General features: G+C 36.1%; 1 protein-coding gene across 27 annotated transcripts in view; it reads left to right on the top strand.

The window, feature by feature from the left end:
- Positions 1 to 22,891, top strand: part of camk2g2 (calcium/calmodulin-dependent protein kinase (CaM kinase) II gamma 2) — a 124,839-nt gene that overhangs the window by 37,539 nt on the left and 64,409 nt on the right. For all 27 annotated transcript variants that reach the window (XM_056470600.1, XM_056470591.1, XM_056470597.1 and 24 more), the window contains exon 3: positions 13,899 to 13,958. In XM_056470600.1, the coding sequence (XP_056326575.1) occupies positions 13,899 to 13,958 (60 nt within the window). The remainder of the gene's footprint in view (positions 1 to 13,898; positions 13,959 to 22,891) is intronic.

Below are 22,891 nucleotides of genomic sequence, written 5' to 3'. Positions count from 1 at the left end.
AACTCTATCATATGGCGCTGTGAAAATGGGCGGGATTAAACAAGATGATTAGACATTTAAAAAGCAAGCAATTGGTCCATTTTTTTACATTTCTGTACAGAGAGGTAATGTTTTGATCTTCAATTAGTCTAATGCAATCACTTGATGCAATTTCGCAGGTCAGAGTTCACCAAGCTTGAACTTTGCAACGCAGCGAACTTTGAAAGTTGTCGCAAGAACTTGCGTTTCCGGTCTGATGCATTCGCATGCTTATAAATGGAAGTCTATGGGGCGAAAAGTGCTGTGCGACCACAGTTTTAGTGCTTGATTAGCCCAGGTATGTATGATTTGGGTTGGAACTAAACTTTGCAGGACACGGGCCCTCCAGGACCAAGTTTGGGCACCCCTGGTCTAAATGTTAGGTCCAATACATATTCCTCTTTGTTGTACCTTGTATGTCTCCAATCTGGTTCCACAGATAAGCATTATCACAAAATATTAAAACACTTGTTGGTTGATTACAAGATGAGATTAAAAAAACACCCCAATTGATTTGTATAACCTGTAAAAGTGGTTATAGAAAACAATATGAGTATACAAACTTATAAAAATTGAGGCCTGTAAGATTTGTGTAAAAAATGCTACAATTTTGTTACAAATTAAAGAAACCTTTTCCAGTTTATTATATTAAAAAATGTCATTTATTTATGTGATAGCAAAGCTTACATTGTGGAAACTGAAAACAAAGTTTAAAAGATTAACATAAGGTTAAAACATTTTTTGGTAACATCCTATCTACCTTTAATGTCACTTTTCATGGATTTAATGCATCTTTCTGAATAAAAGCTTTCATTCCTGTGTTTATGTAGACCTATTATTGGAATGTTGTGGATCAGAAGTTGCAGCTGCTACTAGATTTATATATTCTGGGGAAAAAAAACCTAGCTGCTTGCTAGACAGCAAAAGAATAACAAACAAAAAAACATGAGGAAAGGGTCTGGACAGGACTGATTAGAGCAAGACATGTCAAAGAGATTGGGTTGGGTTGTGACAAATGAGTCAAGAAGATGATAAGTCTCTTCTGTGTTGTGTTTGTCATCATGAAAGGAACTGACCATTAACAGAAAAAGGAAGAATAGGACACAGAGAGAGATGACTGTGAATAGTCTTCATCTGACATTAGCCTGTGATTTGTAAACAGTGAGGACACGAAGGTCACCGCTGATGAGCCAACAGAGGAAGAAAAATTAAAGCAAGTGGACAGAACGAGTAGAAAGGCCACAACAAGGGCACATCTCTGGGGTGCTGAGGAGAGGGAGGATGTGCCCCATGGAGATGAGATGATTACTGGAGAGAGAGAAAGCAATAAATAAAAGAAAAACAATTATATGGAGCAGCATCCACAGTTATTATTTTTCTGTTGTTATCAAAGCTACATTTTGACATTTTTATTATGGTAGAAATTTTAATATGGTAGAAATGGTAATATTGTGAAATGAAAAATTACATTTTCTGTTGTTTTGAATTAAATGTTACATTGTAAAATAATTTCTGCTATTAAATCTTTGACTTTTTAGCCACCATTGCTCATATTTCGTGGTCATCTTTCAGAAATCATTCCAATTTTGTTGAAAATATATTTTTTCCCCAGGATTTTACAAACAACATTCCTTTTAAATATCTTTTGACTTACAATAGTTTTTGATTAATTTAAAGCAACCGTGGTAAATAAAAGTATAATTTTTCTAATATAGATATTAAATATTATAATATACTCACTGGCCATTTTATTAGGTACACCTGTCCAACTGCTTGTTAACGCAAATGTCTAATCAGCCAATCACATGGCTGCAACTCAATGCATTTGTTCAAACTGAGCATCAGAATGGGGAAGAAAGGTGATTTATATGGCTTAAAAATTAGCATGGTGGTTGGTGCCAAACGAGCTGGTCTGAGTATTTCAGAAACTGCTGATGTATTAGGATCTTCACGCACAACCATCTCTAGGCTTTACAGAGAATGGTTAGAAAAAGAGAAAATATCCAGTGAGGGGCAGTTCTATGGGCGCAAATGCCTTGTTGATCCCAGAGGTCTAAGGAGAATGGTCAGACTGGTTCGAGCTGATAGAAAGGCAACAGTAACTCAAATAACCACTTGTTACTACTGAGGTATGCAGAAGAGCATCTCTGAAAGCAAATCAAACCTTGAGGCGGATGGGCTACAGCAGCAGAAGACCATCAGAAGAGAAAACTGAGACTACAGTTCGCACAGGCTTACCAAAATTAGACTAATTAGAAATTAGACAATAGAAGATTGGAAAAACATTACCTGGTCTGATGAGTCTTGATTTCTGCTGAGACATTCGGATGATAAGGTCAGATTTTGGCATCAACAACATGAAAGCATGGATCCGTTCTGCCTTGAATCAATGGTTCATACTGCTAGTGGTGGTGTAATGGTGTGGGGGTTATTTTCTTGGCACACTTTGGGCCCATTAGAACCAATTGAACAGCATGTCAATGCCACAGCCAACCTGAGTATTGTTGCTGACCTTGTCCAACCGTTTATGACCACAGTGTACCCATCTTCTGATGGCTACTTCCAGCAGGATAATGTGCCATGTCATAAAGCGCGAATCATCTCAGACTGGTTTCTTGAACATGACAATGAGTTCACTGTACTCAAATGGCATCCACAATTACCAGATGTCTATCCAATAAAGCACCTTTGGGATGTGGTGGAACAGAGATTCGCATTATGGATGTGCAGCCGACCAAACTGCAGCCACTGGGTGATGCTATCATGTCAACATGGACCAAAATCTGAGGAATATGTCCAGTACATTGTATCTACGCCATGAAGGATTAATGCAGTTTAGAAGGCAAAAAGAGGTCCAACTTGGTACTACTAAGATGTACCTAATAAAGTGGCCAGTGAGTGTAAATTAAATTAAATTTGTCAAGAAAATCTCCAAGTTGTAACCATGAGGGTTTTCTTTAATTGAATTGACAAACTTAGCTGAGATTAACACTCATTTTATGATTGTTTTTCAACAGCAAGAGAAAAGTAAAAATGAAAAATAGATATTCAGAAAGTTTTAAAATCTAAATGTTAATTATAACTGACATAATCGGCATTTTATATAAAAGCTTTTGCCTTATTAGGTGTTTTTCAACTCGAACATTGTGCTCTTAAAATGCTGTATCCAATGAAAATTAGCTAAGCTTATTCTGATAAGGAATTTTCCACACACAGCCATATATCTGATAAGGCTCTGCTTTTTCTATGGTTGAAATGTATCTATAGCCAGGGGTCAGCATATGTTTGGGGTGAACTTTAATGTTAGAATGGCTCTGATAAATCCAGAGCATTGAGAATTAGCCTGCAGCTCACGTTCAGAGAGAGACCTGATCCTGCCCCAGACGCCATGTGCTGATGTCAGTCTCCCTGGAGCGAGCTGCGTTTTCTCCTGAGATTCACCTGCTGTCAAATGACCTCGCTCAACCCCTGCTTCTTTGTACTCACTGATTCAATCTTTGACGTCACTCCAGCCCTTTCATGTAGCCCGATGCCGATCTGAGAAGAATGTGTGCACTGTGACGTCTGCACATTGTCTCAAGTGGCTTAATAACCGTCTCTGCACAATAGCTCACCTTTTAGCTCATGCAGGAGCACATTTGTAAAAGTCTGGGTCGTGATAACCCATGTAATGCCTTTTTCCAGTCTGTGTCAGAGCGACCTCACTATCTGCTTAGAGTCTGGGCTGATTCTACTCTTAAATGGGTTGTTCACTACCATCTTTTTTTCTTCTGTGGATGTCTTGTAACCAGTGATATATAAACAAATGCATAATGGAGTTACATTTTCAGTAACGTAATCAAACTAATGACGGTATTCCCTGTTACAATGTTGTAACAGTTACTGATAATTAAATGTGTCATTGTATATCTGATATACTGTATAATTTGCTTTAATTGAGCTCACTGAAGTGGTAGTGTAGGCTCTTTCATCTATAGGACCAGCTCTGGTGTGTGTTGCGTGGTTGTATAAAATAAAATATGTATACAAACTGCCTTATAAAAACTTGAGGTCTGTAAGATTGTTGTAATGATTTTGAAGTCTGTAAAAAATGCTAAAATTTTGTTACAAATTAATTCAACTTTTTTTTTCATTTGTTATATTACAAAATATTCATTTATGTGATAGCAAAGCTTTTTTGTATTGGAAAATCAAAAGAACAGAATTAGTTTGAAATGTTTATTTTCGTAACTTCACTACTATCTTTACTGTCACTTGATGCATTTAATGTGTCATTCTGAATTAAAGCTTTCATTCCTATTTTTATTTACGCCTACTATTGGAATGTTGGGAAACAGCAGCTGCTGCTATAGATTTGCATTTTTCTTTAAAAAAAAAACCTCTATCGTGGATTAAGCAATTAAGTTATATGACAGATAATGTAATTCTTGGTTGACTATTTATTTTAGATATGTATCTTGTGTGATGTAATATGAGGGCATCTGTGAGAGCAGCATGTGCACATTTACTCAGTGCGTTTTTTAGTGCTGTAGGACTAAATTAAACAAAGCCATTTCATTGCAGTGCAGCATCTGTTTACAAATCCAGAACTGAAACTTATTATATTGCATGACACCTATTATAAAATAGGACTCTGTGGTACTATGGGATATAGTGATTAGTGCTGTATGGTGATTAGTGCTGTTATTATTTAGATGTATTAAATGATGTGATCAAATTTCCAACATTAAATATTTACTTTGCACTCTACTGTTTAATGTTCTATTGTAACTGTAAATACAGAATAGAGTACTGAATAAAGGAACACTTCTTTCTTTTTGGGGGGAAATATGATCATTTTACAACTCCTCTAGGGTTAAACTGTTGAGTTAGCCTTTATTTAAATTTTTTTTTAAATATTTATTTTTGGCCTTTTATTAGATAGGACAGTAATGAGACAGGAAGCGAAGTGGGAGAGAGGGGGGGGGGGGGGGTTGTCGGGAAATGTTCTCGAGTCGGGATTCAAACTCAGGACACCCTGAAGTGCTACTGCACCATATGTCAGCGTGCTAACCACTAGACTATTGCGTCGACAAGTTTTGCCTTTTTTTAATCCACTCTGCCATTCTTTGAGTTTGGCAGGAGCATTTTTAGCTTAGCTTAGCTTAATTAATTGAATCCGATTAGACCATTAGCAGCTTGCTTAAAAATGACCAAAGAATAGTTGTGTTGAGTACTACTAAAATCAACAGGTTAATATTTTCTTGGCTGATATGGCTATAATATATGTTGCAGGTGCAATGATATCATGCAGATTCTCATAGGTGGTGCAACTATAAGGTCTAGGCTGAGGACTAATTTCAGGCGTTGCATAATGTCATTGCACCTTCTGCAGCCATGGTACTGCAACAAAGTTCTATGATTATTACGCCAGAATGAGATTATACTTCCTAGCTATATTTGGTCAGAGAAAATAAGAACTTTTTTCTGTCAGTCTTGGTACATGATGGAACTACAGAGGAGTCAAATTTTACATTTTTAAGTGGAGTCTTATATCTAATATAAATGTTTCATGAATAAAGGCCTTCATTTGATCTAATTCTACAGCTGTAGTTATTTGCACTGCCCGCTTGATTACTGAGATTTACACTCATAGATGCATTTGAAGGGACTGAGCCTGATGCATCTGTTCATATACTTGTGCTGAAGTATTCTCATGGTATTGACTTGCTTGTTAATATTTTTTTTCTGTCACCAATGATTTACATAAAAAAAAATTATTAGACATTTTTACTGTTTAAGGAACTTGAAAACAAAACCTGCAATGATACAAAGAGCTTCAATCGTGCTTTATGGAATGTGCTTTAAAAATTAATGAAATTATATTTATGGTAGATTATAAAATGCACAATTCTGATTGGCTGAGCTTTTTAAAAAAACTAACCAATGGTTTCATTGTGTTATTGCTCATTCAATATTAATGTGTGAGAGGACATTAATATTGACAAGCACATCAAATAGTCCAGTGCACTTTACTAAGATTGTAAAGTAATTTGTATTTTTAATTATTCTTTTTTTATGTTTATTTAATTGATCTAAAGATCTCTTTTACTTCTCTCAGAATCCTAAAATAAAGTAATATTTTAGAACATTATAATAATGAAATAATATAAAAAGACTGAAAAATATTTTTAAATATATATATTTTGCATGTATTTTAAATGTGTACATTAAATACTGTTTAATATGTTTTAATGTATATTTCACAATATTGTAAAACATTACATTATATGATATTACGAAAACTGCTATTCCACACAAATAGTATTATTGTGTTTTAAAACTAAATGCAGACAAATACAAATTTTTTATTTATTACAAATGTATTATTATTATATATATATATATATATATATAAATATTTTATTAGCAAACATTTCGCAATTTTTAAATTTCACCACGATTAAGGGGATTTAGTTGAATTATACTGTGTAAAAATGTGAACATTCTTTTGAAAAAAAACATTTAAATCCTGTTTATTGCATCACACTTTCATGTAAAAAATGTATGTAAACTTTTACAGTAAACAAAAAAAAAGACATTTTTGTGCTGTATTTAGGTTCCTGCAATCTTTCTAACACAGTTGCTGGTCTAGAATCAGTTCATATCCTGCCATGCTCATAATGATATCAAAGGTTTATGCTGATCCAATCTCAGGATCCTTATGCACCTGTTGAGCTTTCATTTAATCATTGGTAACAGTCAGTTTAGTTCTGCTTTCTGCATCTGCATCTCTCTTTTTCTCTCTCTCTCTCTCTCTTCTCTCTCTCTCCATGACATCATGGGCCGAGAGCACAGTGAGAAAGCAGCACTTAGCCCAATTGGATTTTAGAGATGGTCACTGCACAACACATCATTTATTTATCTCTTCAGTAATGGGATAAAAAGAAAGAAAACGAGAGAGCACACAAAAGGAGAAGGATGAGTTAAAAAAGCAAAGGCCCTGAAAGCCATTTCTCTTTCGAGAAGCCTTTATCAGTTGCTTCGGATCACAGCCGTCAGTGGATTTGTGTTTATTCCACTTCAAACCTGATTTATATTGCAGTGGATGAATTGCATGCGGAAGGTGTAGCCAATGATAAAAACAAAAGTTCTATCACACGTTCTCCAAGTGTTTTGTTTGTGTTTGTTGTCTCCGCAGTCATTGAGCGTCCGTCTCTCACGCTCAGCCTTCAGATTAACTGTTCAGTAGGGAGCCACGGCAGGGCTGAATATTAAATGTCCCGCATTAATTCTGTTAGGTAATAAAGACATCTGCTGCCGTAAAGCCGACACACACATACACACATCAATCACAGCAGTCACTGTTTAGTCGTTTATTTGCTCACACTTCCAGGAAAATTTTAAGCCACCAGTGAACCAACACCTTCATCCAGTTCATCAAATTTAATGAAACCATCATCAATTAAAGTGGGGAAACCCAGCTCTATGTGTGTAAGTGTTCATGACAAGTACTGTGAATACAAAGTAAGGCCAAGTTATAGATTCTAAAATAATATCCTGGTAATGATCATGATAAATGTCAAATCTTTTTTATAAATGTTTTAAAGTTTAAAGCCAGCTTTTTTTTTCTGAGGCAACGTTGAAAAAACCTAATTGGTTATCTGTGGTTTACATAAACAGGATGAAATTGAGAATTAAGCAGCCATAATCAGTATGGTTTAATAACAAGAAATGAATGTCGTTAATCTGTCACTAATGTTTATACAGCTGACATGTTTACCTGTTGTGTTTTATCCATATGTGCAAGAAATAGACACAATTTAAACAAACTATCTGAAAAAAGCTAATTAAATGTCTGTGTTTCAGAGAATCATTTCAGATATTTAAAGAGCCCCTATTATGCATTATAAAAGGTCATATTTTGGTTGTTTGGTCTCCAACAACAGATTGATATGCATGCAAGGTCAAAAACACGCTCATTGTCTTATAATATGCATTTATTTTTACCTAATTGTCTCATAGTCTCCCATAAAAAAAATGGTTCAGCGATTCATTTGTTCCCAAACCCCTCCTTTGTGTAAGGCTAATCTGCTGTGATTGATCAACTGGGTTCAGCGTGAGACAGAGAGAAATGCTCAACACGGCTATGAAGTATGTGAGAGCCCAATGCAGGAAGGCATTCTAGCAATGCAAATGAACACCAGCATATTCTTCTACTCATAAATCTAACCCCAAGTAATAACAGCGATATTCATTAAGAAATTTATCATTTAATATTAATCCACACTGTGGCAAATGTTGAACTATTTTGAAAAAATTGACCATGGCGCGCATGTGAAGAGCAGCTGATGGTTGCCATAGCAAAAACAGCAGAGGATCACAAGCAGAAAACACTTTTAAATCGGTAAAGGAAGAAGCATGCGTCATGTTTTTAACATGGTTTTGGACGCAATATGTGAATAGCCCCAAACAGATTTAATCTGAGAGATACAGAACAAGCACTAATCTATAATAGATAACGTTAAGTGATTACAAGTCACAAGTTTACAAGCCGCGTGGAGCGATTACAAGTCACAACACACAGTTAAATACATATATTGCAAACTACAGAAAACGAGGCAACTATTTTAATTACACTTACAGTACATGTTATGATCCGGAGGGAGAAGAAACTGGTCCATGTGAACTGCAACAGTTATTGACAAAGTTCCTGTCAAAGTCTGACAAAGTCCTATAGATTTATAGTCTTTCCTGATCCTTCCTTTAATAGCAAACAGCCGGCAAATCCAGTTGCAGCATAGGTTATTGTATCAAATTCTTAAAAATGACAGGAGCACTGGGTTGGCTATAGTGTGGTGTTATTGTAAAATGAACTTTAATTCTTTATTCCTCACAGCCGAATCTCTATCTGTCAGTGATCATCATCTTTGTGTCATGATTAGTCCCATGATTCACCTAGCACCGCTAGTGTCTGAAGGGAAAGACGCGTTCATGTTTTACCGGATCTGGCATTTCATATTTGGTGATGTACCGTATTGACGTCGACGTGTTCAGGCAAAAGATCCGAACCCAACACGATTCATTTATTCGACTCTGAGTCGACTATTTTGTTAAAGAATCAATAGTTTTAAACACTTTCAGAGATAAACCTCAGCTGGTTGTTTTCATTCACTTAGATCTGTGTTAAACACTACATGGAAGCTTATTTTTTAAAAACCCATAATAGGAGATCAAAGGAGATTAAACATTAAATAAATGTTTAATCGTTTTTATTTGTTTAATCAATTAAAACTATATATAAATATAATAATTGTTAACACTTTATCTCCTAATGCTAATGCCAAGCATTTTATAATGGTCATGTTTTTTTTTTTCAATGAATGTTTGGTGCATTAATGATCATGTCAGTTCTGTGTGTCATGATAGTGGTTGGTGTTGTAGGCTTTCTTGGAATAGGAGATATATAAACACCCTAAGACATCCTTACACTTTTTAAAATATTTTTAATCCTTTTTTTTCATTCAGTTTTTCAGTTTGTGTGCTAACAGCATGTTTTTTTATCAATGTGTTTGTGCGTGTTTGTTTGAGACTGATCTGACATTGAGTTCATGATTTGAATTAATGCAGTGTATGCGTGGCACTGCAGATGCCTGTGTGTTTGAGTTGAGTTGATGACTGAGTGTTTGGGTTTGAGTGCATTCTTTTGAACTCTGGGGTTGTCTGGCATCCTGTAGTTCACATATTTACTCTATTTACGATGCTTCATTATTTTAATCAGGCATTTTCTTAATAAGTTATATTGAGTGCCCAAAACCACTCACTTCTGCATCTGGCTCTGTTTTTACATGCTGACATGTTCTCGACTGTGCAAAACCGCTTGCTCTTCTTCTTTTTACATCATCTAGTCACTTCTCTAACCTGACTGGCTGTAGCTGCATTCATGCCATTTGTAATTACCACAATTTCAAGATGACAGCACACAATGTTGTATTCTGAACCGTTCACATCTTCAGACTCTGAACAATGCTTTTGTACAGCAGCACTATTAAATGCTTTTTAATTTAGTGCATTGCTTATGTAAGGGATAATGACTTTTGTTGTACATTAAAAAATGTAAATGCACAATGCAAAGTGCTTTTAGAATGCTTTAACATATGGCAAGCTATTGATTGTACCACTTATTCTGTGATCATTTGCCAAGTAATAGGTATGTTAAAACTACTAATGCTCTTTGCATGGCAGTATTTGACCATAGGTATTATTTCCATCAGTTGCCCACTTTGGATCAGACTCAGAAAGAGAGATTGTGTGATGTATGAGACAGGCTTAAACATATAATCAATAATAATAATAATAAAATGTGTTATTTGTGACTTTTTGCAAATGCTTTTCAGCATTTTGTCGAGGTGGTTGATTCACATTGGCTCTCAGGTGAAGAACACCAAAACTACCATCTGAAGCTACCTAAGTTACAGATACATCCCGGATGTTGTTATCACAAATTAAAGACCAGCAGGCTTATCAGCAGCCCAAATGTGAAGTAGACGGACTGAAAACATTGTTCTGATTCATAATAGTGTATTCATTCTTTAATTAAATGCAAAGCAGATAATTATGAGTGGAGCATACAATAACTTGCACATTATTCAAGATGGTGCCAAACTGTCAAAAATACAAAGCTGACAGAAACAAAACCAGCTGAATGAAGCATACACTAACCTACGTAGTATTCAGTCAGGTTTATTGCACGCCTTCCAGCCAAACAGAATCAAGGATTGCAACAGACGATGAAATAAACTAGTTTATACAACGAAGCTGCTGAATGCTTGATTCTGACTGGCTGATCAACAATCTAACGTGTGCTGTGGGTTATAAGCACAGCTCGTGTTTTTCAGCCAACAATAAAGGATTAGAAATGTTTATGTGACTCTTTTCAATTTTATAAGGTTTCTTTTACAGCATCGACGTTGTAACGTAATTACAATACATTCAGTTAAGTAAACTTAAGCATTCATTTAGTTGTTCAAGCATAAAACAAGATGGTAGTGTAAACTCTAGCGTTGTCAGTGGAAGCAGGTCGAGTGCTGAAACTCCATTAAAACTACTGGGGTAAAATAAATGTTCATATTTCAAAGAGATTGCAAGGAAAAATGGGATTTAATGCAGTGCATCATGTCCAGCCTGAGACCCAGTTTACAGTATATCGTAGACAGACAGTGAAAATTACTTATTTGTTTACCAGAAGTAGTTGGGCTGGCTGGCTGAAAAATAAAAGTTTGTGTGCATATACCCTATTATTGTCAGATAAACCCACATCTAAAATAGTACCAAGCAAGTCTTGACCACATCACTACGCTCAATGATTTTATTTATTTTACACACTGCGGTCAAAAAATCTAATCAAAACAAAAGGTTTTGGATGAGATGCAGAAGAAACTAGTCCTACACTCACCGAAGGTTTGAGGACAGAACTGTGTCAAATGCCTTGGAATACAACATCTGAACAGTGTCTTCAGGTCTGGTAGTCATAGTATAAGTTGAATAATTGACTAATCCATTGAATTATTATAAAACAATCCACACCAGAGGTGTAATGCCTACTGCCACATCATAACCACCTTGGGTGTGTATTATTTTCTAATTCAATGGCCCAATCATCCATTATACCATACATAATGCATTTATACTGTGTGTGTGTATATGTGTGTGTGTGTGTGTGTGTGTGTCTTGTCTGTTTTAGATTTCCTTACCATTCTCCACAGTCTTCTCAAAGAGTTCAGTGCTTTGTTGTTTTTTTACAGAATGGGCTGTTGTAAAGCTCATTCTTTCCAATAATAGGACAGTCGATCATTTGTTTAAATATGATTTCAGTGAACACATCACAGGCCATTTTTGCTCCTGAGATTTATGTCACCCATTTAGTTGATCCCATCACTTACTTTAGTATACCGCAAGTGTAAGGGGGAGGGCTGCACAATATATCGTTTCAGCATCGATATCGCAATGTGATCATTCGCAATAGTCACATCCCGAGTATATGCAATGTTGAGTCTGGATTAAAATTGATCATTTTGCAAGTGTTTTTTAAGGCCTGTGACTGTGTGAGGGTTTTAAAAGCATTCACAACTAAGAAATTGTACCCTTTGTCACTTTGAGAAATTAACAACAATTCATTTTATTGAACTGTTTATAAAACGAAGACTATGCAGTGTTATTTTACATTTGATTATTCAATTACTGTATACCTGAATACAGTTCGACTCCTCGGAAAACTACAAAATGCTGCTTATTTAATTTGCATCTTTTTCTTTATGGAATGTATCTATGCTTGTAGATTGGTTATTATATTTTATGCAATCCCCTACAGAATCCTCTAAGTCAGTGTAAAATTTTAAATTCTTTCCAAACTCATCCAGTGAAATTGTATTCATATCGCAATATATATCACAGAATAACAAAATATCACAGGATTAGATTTTTTTTGTAGATTGTTAGATTTTTCCAATATCGTGCAGCCCTAGTAGGGGGGCTGGTATCCATCAACCTGACCAAAAGCACACTGCAACAAAATAATAATTATAATAATAATATAATAAATAATAATATAATGTGTCCAGCTCTGACATCAATTCAGCAAATATGAATGATTTCTGAATGATTATGTGAAAAATTATGCTGAATAAAATAAGATTTGCTAATATTATATTATATTATAATAATAATTCTCAATATTACAATTTTTGCATTATTTTCATCAGTGCAGGATTGATGTGCATAATTCACTCCTTTTCAAAACTTTGAAATATCTTACACAGGGTTTCCACGGGATCTTAAAAAGTCTGAAATTAAAGAATCTAAATTTTTAAAAAGTCTTAAATTCACTGTTCTAGGTCTTAAATATTTTTGCACAGGTCTTATTTTTCCGATGTCCATGTAATGCTACATCTAATGCTCATTTAAATTATTTTGTGTTGTTGTTGCTTGGATTTTGTGATGTTGTAGTTCTTTATTTCACTAGTTCAAATGTTATTTGCGGTATTACAACTACAAGTGAGACCAACATGCCGTAGCCAATCAGCTTTCTGTTATTGAACGGCGAATGTGATGTCATTGCTGTGTTTGCGGACGTTCGCTTTGGGTGCGCACGACATGATTTCAGCTGGTGGAGCTTACAAATTTTTTTAAGACTTGGGCTAACAGTTCGCATGGCACTGTGTTTGATTTGAGTTGAATATGAAACACTTTGAAGAGATTTTGTCTGAAACAGGTATGGCTGTACAGAAATCTTCATAATCCGTCCATGCGTGATCATAGGGAGAACCAGATGACCAATAATCCTTGGCTAGAAATTGCAACTGTAGTGGGAAAGGAGAAAAGTTTTTGTAAAAGTTTGGAAAAACCTGAGGGATAAGTTTGTTAAAACAAAAAAGAGACCATGCAAAAGTGGAGACCTAGGTGGTTTTAATATTACAGAATATGGATAAAAAGCTTTGTACGTTTTGTGAGGTGCGCGATGCGGCGCCAGGCGAAAGTATAAATCAGCCTTAAGATGTTTGTTTGTTTTTTCTGTAGCTCAATGGTGCATCTAACCTGTCTTTAGTACTGTTCAAATTGAATACATTTATTTTAATGTATACCATTAATTTTGTGATTTTTGTATTTGTCTTTGTGTATGCGTGTTTTTAATATTGTGATATAGGTCTTAAATTTAATATTTCATGGTCTTAAAAAGTCTTAAATTTGACATTATAATATCTGCAGAAACCTTGTTACAGACCTAAGACTAACTTATTCCAACATTAATCTGTTATTTTAGTGATAAGGCTTGTGTTTCTGACTAATGTGTGGTATAGGTGTGGCTTAAATGTGCTCAGTTGGTTTCTGTGTCTCTTCCTCAGATCATCAGAAGCTGGAAAGAGAGGCCCGGATCTGCCGTTTGCTCAAACACCCCAACATAGGTGAGTCTCAGGGTCCTGTTCCCGTTCTGCCCTCAATTATCAAGTATGAATGTGTGCGTGTGTATATACATACTGTACAAACATGCTAGTCAAAGTCAACACAAGGCTATTTGCATGAAATGAAAAAGGATGTGGCTGACACGACAGATCTGACAGACAAAATCTTCAGCTCATGCAAAATCATGGAAATGGCACAGGTATCATCCCTTCAGGCTGCTTTTAGTGTGTGTGTGAACAGTGCTGTGGAAGACAATCAAATGCGAGTGGGACAGTTTCACTATACGACTGCAGAGGACAGCTGGGTAATCACTAGATACAAAAAAGAGCTTAGAAAGTAACTATAATGAAGTGTGGGGAGGATCTGACAAAAGGATGAAAACAAGGATTGGAACTGTTCAAGAAAATCTCCTTTAAAGGCATGGTTCACCCATAAATGAAAAATCTTGACATCATTTACTCATCCTCCACTTGTTAAACAAACTTGGATGAAACCTGAATTTACTCAAGAATGTTGGGGAAAAACTGTGATTGACTTCTATTGTATTTTTAGTTCCTGCTATGGACGACAATGGCTGTTTTTTCCAACATTGTTCAGAATATCTTGTTTTGTGTTAAACAGATGAAAGAAATTCATAAACGTTTAGAACCACTTGAGTGTGAGTAAAAACTGTCATGGCATTGTACAGTATTCACCCACATTTACTATCCCTTGTGTTTTCTTTCTTCCATAAAACAAGATGGGAGACGATATTCAAGCTGCTCCTTTTCATACGCAAGTACTATTTAAACTGACAGGCTCCAAAAATAACAGGCACAACACAAAAAATCCACATAATTTAGGCTCATTCAGGTGTTCTGAAGCCATGTTACAGAAATGATAAAGACATTGTTCTTTATTAAGTACTCCCTAGTTGTCATAATTGTTCAACAACACATCAATGAATATACAATGATCTTCATCCATTCATTAATTTTCCTTCGGCTTAGTCCCTATATTTATCAGGGGTCGCCACAATGGAATGAACCGCCATCTTATCCAGCATATCTTTTAACGCAGCGGATGCCCTTCCAGCTGCAACCCATTATTGGGAAACCCATACACTCTTACCTGCACAGTCAAGCACTGCGGTCAATTTAGTTTGTGTATTTGCATTGTTGAGGAAACCGGAGCACCCAGAGGAAACCCGCACGAACATGGGGAGAACATACAAACTCCACACAGAAATGCCAACTGACCCTCCGGGACTTAAACCAGTGACCTTCTTGCTGTTAGGCGACAGTGCTAACCACTAAGCCACCATGTCACCTATACAATGATATTTTTTATGAATAGAAATGAACTTTTAGTAAAGTGAGTTTTTACTTGATGTCTGTCAGCTTGTCTATTGTTAAATCAACAATTATGATTTTATAGTAGACCTTAAATAATGCACAACCCTACAAATTATTGTCATTTACGAATGAGTGTTTTAATTGACATTGCATGCTTTTAACAGTTAATTTTGCATCTCTACTTAAAAGGTGCCAGAGTGCATTGCCCTTATGGTGTTAAATTGTTATTTGTTGTAGAATGACTGAGTGAATGAAATAAAAGTTTGCTTCTGAGTTGTGTGATTGATGAAATATAGGCTAAATTCTAATTATACTTGGCAAAAGGGACTGACAGAGATGTGTTTAGAGTTACATTGTGTGGTTTTAATATGCAGCAGATGCAGGAATTAATGTCAACCTCTGCATAAGATGAGGATTTTTAGAAAATTATTAGAATTCTTTCACTCTAGAATAATCACAGTAAGAGCTGAGTGATATGACATGATACATAAACGTGTTTTAAACATGTACACTCACCGGCCACTTAATTCGGTACACCTTACTAGTATCGAGTTGGACCCCCTTTTGCCTTCAGAACTGCCTTAATCCTTGGTATAGATTCAACAATGAATTGGAAATATTCCTCAGAGATTTTGGACCATATTGACATGATAGCATCACGCTGTTGCTGCAGATTTGTCAGCTGTTCACCCATGATGCCAATCTCCCGTTCCACCACATCCCAAAGGTGCTCTAGTGGATTGAGATCTGGTAAAGTAAACTCATTGTCATGTTCAAGAAACCAGTCTGAGATGATTTGCACTTTGACATGGCACACTATCCTGCTGAAAGTAGCCATCAGAAGATGGGTACACTGTGGTCATAAAGAGATGGACATGGTCAGCAATACTACTTCAGGTAGGCTGTGTCGTTGACACTTTGCTCTATTAGTACTAGTGTGCCCAAAGCATGCAAAGAAAATATCCCCCACACCATTACACCAAACTTGACCAGCCTGAACCGTTGATACAAGGCAGGATGGATCCATGCTTTCATGCTGTTGATGCCAAATTCTGACCCTACCATCCGAATGTCACAGCAGAAATCGAGAACGTTTTGTGCTATTTTGATGAGTCTATGTGAATTGTAGCCTCAGTTTCCTGTTCTTAGCTGACAGGACTGGCACCCAATGTGGTCTTCTGCTGCTGTAGCCCATCCACCTCAAGGTTGGACGTGTTGTGCATTAACAAGGAATTTGCTGCCACAGAACTGTCGATCACTGGATATTTTTTCTTTTTCGGATCATTCTCTGTAAACCCTAGGGATGATTGTGCGTGAAAATTCCAAAAGGTCAGCAGTTTCTGAAATACTCAGACCAGCCTGCCTGGCACCAACAACCATGCCACGTTCAAAGTCACTTAAATCCCCTTTCTTCCCCATTCTAATGCTCAATTTGAACTGCAGCAGATCATCTTGACCATGTCTACATGCCTAAATGCATTGAGTTGCAGCCATGTGATTGGCTGATTAGAAATTTGCATTAACAAGCAGTTGGACAGGTGTACCTAATAAAGTGGCCAGTGAGTGTATTCAGCAGTATAGATGTGCTTGATGCCTTATTAAAAACATACGTGACAAATTTTAGAATATACACATTAAGCTAACTAAATTAAACAGACCTTATGCCTGTTTGAGGAACTGAACACATTTATAATCCAGCTTTCCTAAATTTTGCAATCTGACGACAAGCTATGATGAGATTAGATACGCCATGCCTGGTTGCATTATTTATGAGCTTCATAATGCCTGTCCCATTTTCAAAATAAGAGCCCTTACATACATACTATAAATCAAGCTTAGAAAAACTTGTGGAAACAAGTAATCATTGTTATAATGTCATCAGCAAACATTGTGGCCAATCAAACACAGCCTGGAACTGTACAGTGTATTAATGAGCCAATGTGGATTGTAGTCTGTGTTTGGTTCTGATTGTCCTGTTTTTCAGCAGGATTTTACACTCACAGGATTTTACATGAGAACAAAGAAACAATGTTGTTTGAGGTTCACCGTATGCCATTTCCACTTTTGTTATTCAGCTATGCCAAGATATATCCAGATTTGATCCTATGGCACCTAAGCTGTGCCTGGTATCTCTAATCCAAACAGAAGATCAGATATTCTGCTTGACATCTCCTTTGTGTGTGTGTGTGTGTGTGGCCTTCATTTTTCTTCTTTCTAGGAAGTGTTTGTCTCCTCCCACCCTCTTGCTTTTTCTCTCCCTTTTTTTTTTTCTTGAATTTCCTTTCCTTCCCAGCGGCCTAAATCTGTCTTTTGTACTCGTTACGGTTTCACTGCCCTAAACGGCCCTTTATTTCTCTGCCTTTCTCTGTCAAAGGATCAGTTTGTCATGTTTTCTGCATGGACTGCCAATAAACTCCAACAAAAAGAGCAATCAAGTGTGTGTATGAGAGGGAGAGAGAGAGCATACTTAAGGAGCACATCGCCTTTGGCAGCAAAGACTCACAGACTCTCTCTTTTCTGCTACCTTTGTTTTGAACATACGTACAAACAACATGTACTGACTAACTTACAGCCTTGGTAGGCATTATCAACAGCTGGGTTTGATGTCGACAAACCCTCTTCTTAAGAACCAGCGGATATGAATGCATGAGTGCCGCCAGCCGTCAATGACATGAGCCCTGCCACCCAAACAAGCCACATGCTTACATACATTTCCAGCTTATCTCACCCAGAGCTGCTGCTTCAGTCATGTGTTTTTAATGTGACAAGATGTTAGGATGAACACAAGAGATCTCCCGGTGGATATCTTTAACAGAGTGTGAAAATTCAACCAGCATTTTTGGAGCTTTTGCTATGCAAAAAAACTCACCTACCAAATAAAATAAAAGTTTCTGATTTAAATGCCCGGGGCTGGTGTTCAAAAACAATGTTGAGCTGTTTGATATTACTGGTATCCTGGGAACGTAAAATTCTTCTAATAAACACAGACTGTTTACTGGTCAGACAGGTTCTTCTCTCCATGTGGTTAGTTCAGTCTAGGGTTGTAAAAACACATTAATAAGCCAACACTTTCCATGAAGCCTGCATGTATAATACTACTATAATGTATCATTAGATAAATTATCTCAACAGCAGTCTTCTTTAAAATAATACTAATAAATAAACAAAAATAAATATATAAGATATAAGTCTCACATCACCAAGTCTGCATTTATTTTAGTACAAATGCAATGCAAGCAACAATATTCAGGAATATTATAACAGTTTAAAATGGCTCCCTTTTTAATGCTGACACGCAGCTCTGAATTAAAGTTGCAATTTTTGATGTTTATTGTAGGTTTTTAGTCGTAAAAGCGAGATATAAATTTACAACTGTGAGTCAAAAAGGTTGCAAATACCTGCAGTTTTGTGTTATTTTTACTGGAATTTGCAGAATTTATTTGAAATAAAATATAATGTTGTTGTAACATGAAAAATATTTGACTAGTACTGTATTAACCGGACAGTTCACACTAAATTTACTCAATCTTTACTTTAGGGCTGCACAATATATCGTTTCAGCATCAATATCACAATGTGCGCATCTACAATTGTCACATCGCAACATATGAATATTGAGTCTGAATTATAGTTGACAAGGAGCCACAAAACACATGGGATTTGTAGAGTCACTGGTGAGTTTAACCATAATAGGATGAAGTTTATCAAACCTGTTCTTTTTGACTTGTTTCTCCTGAAGACAAAACAAAAGTGAAAACAAAACAAGATTTTTACTTCCTCTGAAAATTATTTTTAAAATTGTTAAGAAGACAAAGCAAAGGACAGCTTTCTCTGTACAAATAGAGCTATTCAAATCACGTTGTGAAAGTGTATTCATATCAATATTTATCGCAGAAAAATAAAATATCACAATATCAGATTTTTCCAATATCGTGCAGCCCTACTTGTTCAAACCCTGTTTGAGTTTCTTTCTACCGTTGAATACAAATAAAGATATTTTGAAGAATGCTGGTTCCAGGGACCCATTGACTTAATTATAATATTTTTCCTACCATAGAAGTCAGTTAATCCCTACAACCAGTATTCTTCAAAATCTATGTTGTGCTCAACAGAAGAAAAGACTCATAACTGCATGAGGGAAAATAAATGAGGTTTATTCTTGAATTTTTTATTCAGCTGATATGTATTAGTTAACTAGTACAACATTTTTGATGTTACAACAAAATGATATCAACATTTCTGTTTAAAAAAAAAAAAAGTTAAATATAGAAATATTTTAACCATTGTGTGCTGTTGGGTAAGTTTTTATCCACTGGGTTGATTTTGAGTCTTAATTTAGCCACAACTTTCTCTGTGTTTATACAAATGGAATGGTTTTTGGTGACAAATCTTATTTTGACGCATATTTTGGGAAAATACTTAGAAAAAAAAATTTAACAATACTCTGGGCAAATTTGCTTGTTTTGCCCAGTTGACTTCCGTTATAATGACTTTTTTTATTGCAAAGCCATGACAAAGGTATAGTCATGCATTGTTGGTGGTTTTCCCTGTTGGGAAGAGGCAAATTTACAAATTTTTACTGTTGGTCATTAGTTGCAGTGCAAAAAAAGCGTAGTTTCTGGATAAAAATGATATGGATATATCAGGGCTTGACATTAACAGTCGCCAACCTGCCAAATGCAGGTAGATTTCAGCTGTGGCGGGTTAGACAGACACTCCCACTAGCCACTTTGGCTGGTTGAAGATCATTTTCAAATTGTAGGTTTTTTTATTTTTTATTTTTTTTTTTTAAAGCAGAGATCAAAGGATGGACGGCAGATGGAGTAGACGTGTCTACGTGCATCTCCCGCTATTTCTGTGATTTTGTAGCCACTTTGTACATAAAATCGTCTGTAAACCTTACCACAACGACGTAGTTTATATTCCAATGTCAACATGACCTCAAAATCGAGTAAACAAACTAAAAAAGACACCAAAACGGACTTTGCTGACAACGTCTCCTGCGAGCTCAAAATGGCGGAGATTGCGAAGCTGTTGGAGGAACACCGCCAGGCCTTATCAGCCGAATTTAAGTCAACCATATCCTCACTCGAGTCTAAAATCGACTGTGTTCAAGTTGCGGTAGCAGAACATTCTTCTAAGATTGCTTCTCTTGAATCTAATGCTAACGCTGTTGACGAGCGCATGTTAACGCTGGAAGCGACCTGCGCCGCCCTATCTGACAGTAACGCTAAGCTGCTCGCGAAAGTCACTGATCTTGAATCACGGAGCCGCCGAAATAACATCCGCATAATCGGCCTACCAGAATCGATGGAGGGACCACGACCCTCTGCCTTCTTTTCACAACTTCTATTCGATACTATGGGAAAGGATGTTCTTTCTTCTCCACCGGAGATTGACCGAGCCCACAGGGCTCTCGTCAACAAACCTGCGGCCGGTGAAAAGCCACGCGCTGTCATCATTCGGTTACACCGATATCAACAAAAGGAAATGATAATCCGTGAAGCGAGAGCTAAAAAAGCAGAGATCAACAATTAGGATACCTCAATGAGGGGTCAGTGTGAGAGATGATAATAATAATAATGAAAAACGAAACGAGTTAATTATGAAAAATGAGTTATTTGGGGCTAAGAATTATTTATTTATTTATTTATTTTTATTTTTTGGTGTGGCTAGAGAAAAATTTGGTAAATCCTTAGTGTTGAAAAGTTATGTGAAATAAAAACTTGTGAAATGTGTGAAATGTGACACTATGAAACCACAACCCATTTCCTCATGCTCACTGAGCAAGCTCACACAGTACACAGCACAAAAAAAAGTCAAATGAATGAGGAGGCTTGTGGGCGTAACACAAAATCTAAATCAAGTCATTTTAGCATGCCAAAGTCAAATTTTATGTATATGAAATATTTTTTTCCAACAACAAAGTTGTGGCTAGTAAAAATGGCGAGTAATGTTGGAAAACTACTAGCCACAGTGGCTGATGATCAATAAAGTTAATAGCAAGCCCTGTGTTTTATGAAGTATGGTGTGTGTGGGCATGTGCGAGTATGTGAGAGAGTGAGAGAGACCTTTACGCACTTATCTTAATATGTATAAGGGGAAAAAAAATAAGCAGCTGAGCTCTCAGAACATAGTAAGCCTATTTCTGCACACACACTATAATCTGTTGTTTACTCTATATAAAAACATCAACTTTTTTGCACAGGCCTATCTAAAGGGTTAATGGTGCCAACTGATGATCAACAGTAAACATAAAAATATTGACCTCTTTCCAACAGGGAAAACTAACAATGAAGAGTGCATGATTATTTTGTGTCATGGCTTTGCGATCAAAAAATGTCCTTATAATGGAAGTCAATGGGGCAAAAACAGCCACCAACATAAAGAAAGGGTAGTCAATTTGAACAGTACACAAGGGTTAAAACACTACATCATTACAACACATATGCATGCAACACAGTATATAATATTACTTTAATTTTAGTATCATTAATAAAGTATGATTCCTCTTGTAACAGTGTTATACCAAATACTAGTTCAAAGAGTGTCGTCTTCATCCGTTTACAACACACATCAACTCTATTAACACCTCACTTCTCAAGCCAACCTGTTAAAACCACACACACAAACACACAGCTTCAGTCTGAATAGTGTTAAAATGCAGTCTTCCTGTCAGGATGTGTGTGTTTGTGTCCACGCCGTGGGTGTTCCTGGGTGGATGCAGAGATAATATGATTCTGCTTTGCCCTTTCTGCCCTCCTGTAGCACAGCCAGCTCTCTCACACGGCTGAGATTAATGCACGCTGTCATTTACACAGACCCACACACAACCAAAGCGAGCCGGGGGTCTCTTAATGGCAGCTTGTGTGAAGATCTGTGCTTTCAAATCTGTAACTATCCATGACAAATTCATTACCTTCAATCAGGATAAGCAATGTTCCTTGCCTTACAATGCAATCCCACCGTTCCCCCAGTAAAAACAGATTAGCCTCTGACATGAATGATGTCACCTGTGATTGTTTTTGATTTAAAGTCATCATCAAGTGTGTTTATTGTTGTAGCTCTGGCTTATTGTGAAAGTACATCGTTTCAGAGATAATTCCTTCTAAATATATGTTGTGGTTACAGTTTATTTAAAAAGTTCTCTTTAAAGATTTAGTTGACTACAATTAAATTACAGTCAGTCTAAAAGGGACAGTAAAAAATTGAAAATTCTGTCATTGATTCATCCTTTACTTGATTTATTCTCCCTTGTGTGGTTGTATAAATTCATGGCTTGCTTTTAGGGCTGAACAATATATTGTTTGAGTATCGATATCGAAATTTGTGTATCCACAATAGTCACATTGCTCGATTAGGTTTTTATTAAATATTAAATATGAAGATATTATTATATGTAATTATTTATGCATGACGATTGACATGTTATTTTGTTTGATTGTTTAATTTTTATATTTGAATACTGTTAGACTCCACAGAAAACCATAAAGCACTATATATTTCACTTTTATCTTTGCTCAGTCTGTCGTATTTATATGATTGTAAATTATTATATTTTATGCAGATCATCCCACACTGTAAAAAATAAACCTGTAAAA

Source organism: Danio aesculapii, chromosome 13, assembly GCF_903798145.1.
Source record: "Danio aesculapii chromosome 13, fDanAes4.1, whole genome shotgun sequence".
NCBI lineage: Eukaryota > Metazoa > Chordata > Actinopteri > Cypriniformes > Danionidae > Danio > Danio aesculapii.
The sequence above is the reverse complement of the archived record's forward strand: the minus strand, read 5'-3'. Positions and strand labels throughout refer to the sequence as shown.